Source organism: Magnolia sinica, chromosome 3, assembly GCF_029962835.1.
Source record: "Magnolia sinica isolate HGM2019 chromosome 3, MsV1, whole genome shotgun sequence".
Taxonomy (NCBI): domain Eukaryota; kingdom Viridiplantae; phylum Streptophyta; class Magnoliopsida; order Magnoliales; family Magnoliaceae; genus Magnolia; species Magnolia sinica.
In genome coordinates, this window is record NC_080575.1 from 18745258 (window position 1) to 18750565 (window position 5308).

The 5308-nt window shown below is 45.1% G+C and overlaps 1 protein-coding gene across 1 annotated transcript; it reads left to right on the forward strand.

Moving 5' to 3' along the window:
- Positions 1-2439: 2439 nt before the first annotated feature.
- Positions 2440-4076, forward strand: LOC131239639 (UDP-glycosyltransferase 75C1-like). The gene has a single exon (XM_058237439.1). The coding sequence runs from the start codon at positions 2495-2497 to the stop codon at positions 3944-3946; it is 1452 nt and encodes a 483-aa protein (XP_058093422.1). The 5' UTR covers positions 2440-2494; the 3' UTR covers positions 3947-4076.
- Positions 4077-5308: the final 1232 nt, after the last annotated feature.

The following is a 5308-nucleotide window of genomic DNA, read 5'->3' on the forward strand; positions in this document are numbered from 1 at the left end:
CTAACTTCAATGGTATCGAACAGCCTTCGATGGCATTGAGCAAGACACCAAAGTGTCCAACAATCAATTTGACAAATTCTGGATTTTTCCAATGTCATCGAGTGGACTTTCGATGGCGTTAAAAGTCTGCTCAATGACATCAAACCTATCATCGAAATACATGTTCATTTACAGATTTAAGACATCAATCTACATGAAATGTGTGGATATAATAAATACAATACCGTGGGCCTATGAAACTTTGATCTCCTTTTCATCGTTAGTATATTCTGAGCTCGAGGAACTGACACACTCCTCTTCATCCACCATGTACACACCGTGGAGGTGGATGGTGTGTGATACAGCATGCAATCTGATCACTAATAGAGCTGGGCATCAAGTCGAGTCGAACTGAGTTAGGGCTGACTCGACTCGATCCAGTTTTGAAATAGGCCTGACCTAAACTCAATCCGATTCGATACCGAGTTCAGCATGCCTGACTCGATCCGAGTCAGGTTTGGCCTAGACTGATCTGGACTGAGTCCGATCTGGTCAAAAGTACTGAGTCGGGTCGAGTTGGCACCGAGTTAGATTGGGAGATGAAGGAAGGAGAGACCAAGAGAGTGGAAAGGAGAGAGAGGAGGAGGAGGAGGAGGAGGATGATGGTGGTGGGTGGTTGCCGGGCTTGGAGGAGGAGGAGGGTGATGGTGTTGGGAAGATGAGGGAGGGAGAGAGAGAGAGAGAGAGAGAGAGAGAGAGAGAGAGAGAGAGAGAGAGAGAGAGAGCGGTCGGGCTTGGAAGCTTGGAAGATGATGAGGTGAGGAAAGGAGAGAGAGACTTTAGGATCGGATTGGGGTAGGGTGCGGCAGGTAGGGTTAGAGAGTCGAGTTTCAGATTGAGTTAGGTTTCGGATCAAGTCGGGTCTAACCGGATCGAGTTTCAAATCGAGTTGGGTCGAGTTACTAGGTAACTTGAACTCGACTCGATTTGAGTTCGGACCGACTCACCCATTCAGTTTGAGTCAAGTCGGATATGAACGAGTCAGATGAGTCGAGTTAGCCAGACTGAGTCATTGATGCCCACCTATACTGAGCTAAGGTAGCACCCAATCATTGGGCAATGAGGTGGACTCGATGGTGTTGCCAACACCAATCCCAGCGCTCTCGCTAGTGATATGTTGGGCGCTATGGGGCCACACTAATGTATGTAATTTATATCCGTGCCATTCTTTCATGTTATCAGTTCATTTTAATGCATTAACTCGGAAATTAATTTGATCCAAGCTTGAATGGACCGTAGCACAGGAAACACTCGTGACAATGACACGCACTGGAAAGACCTTCAGATAGTTCACCTTAATTGCCATCCAACCCGTGTTGTAAGGCCGCACTGACTTGGATGAAGGCAAAAATCAAATAGCCGCATGGTTCAAAACTTTAATGGCTCCCAAATATTTTTAACGGTGGTCGTTTAATTGCCACTGTTTTCAATAGTGTGGTTCACTTGAGCTTTTGATCCATGCCTTAAAATGCGTGCCAAGACCCACGTACAGCGCGAATATGAAATTCATGGAACCACAGCGCCCTACACATCAAACCCAGCAACTGGGGTGCCATTGGTAACATCACCTAATCCGTATCCTTAGACGCGAGGGTAACTCTAATCTGAACCGTTAGATCCTAGCGGACTGTTTAAATTCATATCTATATCGTTGCATTCTTATGACCGTCGTTTTACATCGATAATCTCTACTCGTCGAATCCATATGGACTACCGACTTACCTCTCTTCTTCGTTTTCTTTGTTTTCTTTTGCTATTCATGATCCATGACGGTCCATGATTAGTGTGATCTTAAATTACGCTCATACACAATGAGATCACAGTTTGGATGGTCTGGATAGCTACACGTCGGTGTAATGTATGAGTAGAGTGAGTCACCATCGTTTCTTTAATGATACGGAACTAACATAAGCGATATTTTATAAACAGACGAAATCAAGCTGCTTTCGTTAGCGCAAACGTCATCCCCGATCCTGTTTTGGCCGTTCCTCCTTCCATCCACGTTCTCGGCATCAGGATATCAGGATGTTATGTATGGTCACCTTATATTCGAGCAAATAGGGCCACCAGTTCGGTTATCGAAGCCGTTGATAGGATGCAACCTACTACAGATGGACCATTTCCCACTCAACTGACAAAATGATCCAACCATCCAATATTTGGCTCCTTTTAATTGATTGTACAATTGCTTTGTTTTCATCCAAACAATTATTTCAGATTCCATAGAACACATGCCTATCATTATTCTTTCATTTTATTGGTCTTCCAATAAATGAACGATTATATATTCATATCAACGCATTTCTCGTCTTTTATGGGGAGACGGATGTTACTAAATATAACAGCGCAACCTAAAAAAACAACAGGAGGCACCTATAAATTCCATCCGACTATCCGAGTCTATCCAATTCATCGCAGAGAAAGCTATAGAGAGGGAAACGCACAGTCATTCAGTATGGCGCACTTCCTTCTCCTGACTTTCTACTTGCCTGGACACATCAACCCCACCCTCCAATTCGCCCAGCGCCTCATACGTGCAGGTGCCCGTGTCACCTTCCTCACGACCGTCCACGCCCACCGGCGCATGATAAAATCCACCCCGCTCGACGGGCTATCCTACGCTACCTTCTCCGACGGCTACGATGACGGCCCAAGTCCTACCGCCGACAAGGACCTAGTCTGGGCCCAGTTCAGGCAGCGCGGTCCCGAGGCCCTTGCCGACCTCTTGCGCACCCTAGCAAACGAGCAACGCCCCGTCACGTGCGTGGTCTACACCCTTCTCCTTCCCTGGGCAGCTGACGTGGCGCGGAGCCTGAACACCCCGCACGTGCTCCTCTGGATCCAGCCAGCAACGGTCTTCGCCGTTTACTACCACTACTTCCATGGGTACGACGATTACATCCTCAAGAGCATTGAAAAAGACCCTTCTTCTTCTTTAAAATTACCAGGGTTGCCACCACTCACCTCTAAAGAACTACCCTCATTCATTATCCCTTCCGCCCCATTGGCTTCCATGATGTCATCATTCAGAGAACAGTTTGAGACGCTGGATAAAGAAGAAAGGCCACGTGTGCTCGTAAACACGTTCGATGAAGCAGAGCCTGACGCGATCAGAGCCGTGGATGGGGTGGAACAGATCTCCGTAGGGCCGTTCATCCCACAGGAGTTCTTTGATGGCCAGGACCTGTCCCACGCCACTGATGGTGGGGAGATGTATAAGCATTCAAGAAACTACATTGAGTGGCTGGACTCGAAGCCCACCTCGTCGGTAGTTTATGTGTCCTTTGGCAGCATCATTGTGTTACCGAACAATCAGAAGGTGGAGATTTTAAATGGGTTCCTCGAAAGCGGCCGTCCGTTCTTGTGGTCCATCAAGCCCACCGAGAACGGGGCAGGAACAGATGAGGAGACCGAGTTCTGGGAGAAAGCGAGCATGGCGGAGGTGAGGAAAGAAGGGATGGTGGTGCCGTGGTGTTCGCAACTGGAGGTTCTTTCGCACTCTTCGGTGGGTTGCTTTATCTCGCACTGCGGGTGGAATTCAACAACGGAGAGCTTGGCTGCAGGCATCCCCATGATCTGTCTACCGAAATGGTCGGATCAAACATCAAATGCTAAGTTGGTGGAGGATGTTTGGAAGGCTGGTGTGAGGGGGAAGGCGAACGAAGAAGGGGTTTTCGAACGCGGGGAGCTGAAGAGATGCTTGGATTTGGTTATGGGAGAGGATGGGGAAGAGATTAGAAAGAATGCCTTGAGATGGAGAGAGTTGGCCAGGAAGGCCATCCGTGAAGGTGGTTCGTCCAATGAGAATGTTCGTGCATTTGTGGTGGAGATGACAGGTGAAGGTGGACCTAGAGACTGCAATGGCGATGCGCAGAAGGTGAATGCCAAGAGAGAGGATAGATTATGAGAAATGATCACATCCAGCCCCTTCTCTCATTCCTATCGTGTGATGTGGGCACGATATTTGAGCCATGAAAAAGATGGGAGATCACGGAAAGTCTTGGTATGACTCAACGTAAAGTGGTCCACACATATTGCGTACATATTGCGTACAAGGGCCACTGTTTCTTAATATAAGTGTCACTATGCAAACTGTACTTTTCTTTTTTCCATTTACTGGTAATCAGGTAATTTTGAGAATCCTTGAAATTGTGTGCAGTAGGCATGAGAATTAAATTAAAGCATTTTTCACCTATATCACCCGGTTTCGTGGGAGGGCCAAAATAGCATAAGCCATTTAAAACATTATTTCTCCGGACATCCATGAATCGTTGCCATTTTTCTTCAACAAAAACGCTGTGAGGTCAATTTTCAATTTCCTATGTGATAGTACATCTCATCCTTACTTTGTGGCAAACTCTTCTAACCATACATATTTTTCAACTTTTTATTCATAATTTTCAATTTTTCATACATTTCATAAAATGATTTTATTTTTTACTTTTTCATATATATATATATATATATATATATATATATATATACTGCTAAAATCTTAACAACCCTCTGCTCGGATGCAAGAACTTCGAACCGCTCTTAAGTCCTGGACTTGCGAAACAGTGGTGAGCAAATGAGACCCTGGTTGAAGCAGGAGACCCTCCGATGTCTAAGTCAGGTCAAGGGAATCTGGGTCTAAGTTTACTTGTAGAGGGAAAGTGTAAGATATTGCATACCTGTTTCCTCCCTGCAAGACGCTATTTATACCCCCTTGCCTAAGATGGGCATTGTAACACCCTGATCTTCAAAACCCAAGGATAGTTGCTCCTCATTGAGAACATAAGTATTACGTTATAAAATGGACCATCATACATCCAATTAATAGTAACTTTCAAAGCATGAAATAAAGCAATCACTACATAAGCCAGGGATATCAAGAGTAACAACAAGAAAGTTTAATACATGTAAATGGGAGTAGAATGAAATCCCACAACAGGGAAATCTTTATTACAATCTAAGTAAAAGGTAAAGCATGAAACATGAAAATATACAAATCCGAAATTTTAAGTTGAGCTCCAACGGCTCAACTACATCGGTATAAAGGCTCTCCTTTCTGAGCTCCTCCTCAGTTATCCCTAAGTTCTTGTCATAGGGGTCTCCACCTGTTCATCATATTTGTGTCTATTTGGTGCAACCGCAGATTGGGTGAGTGAAAACTTAGTGGGAACTTCCCGCAAAGATTCATGCATATCATATCATTCCAAAACAGTTTAAATCAACATATTCAAATTACAAGGAGACTAGTCATGAAATTACAAATGAATGCATGGGT

Bases quoted from the DNA above. Each gene is read 5' to 3' on its own strand.
- LOC131239639 (XM_058237439.1), top strand. From the start codon at position 2,495: ATGGCGCACTTCCTTCTCCTGACTTTCTACTTGCCTGGACACATCAAC.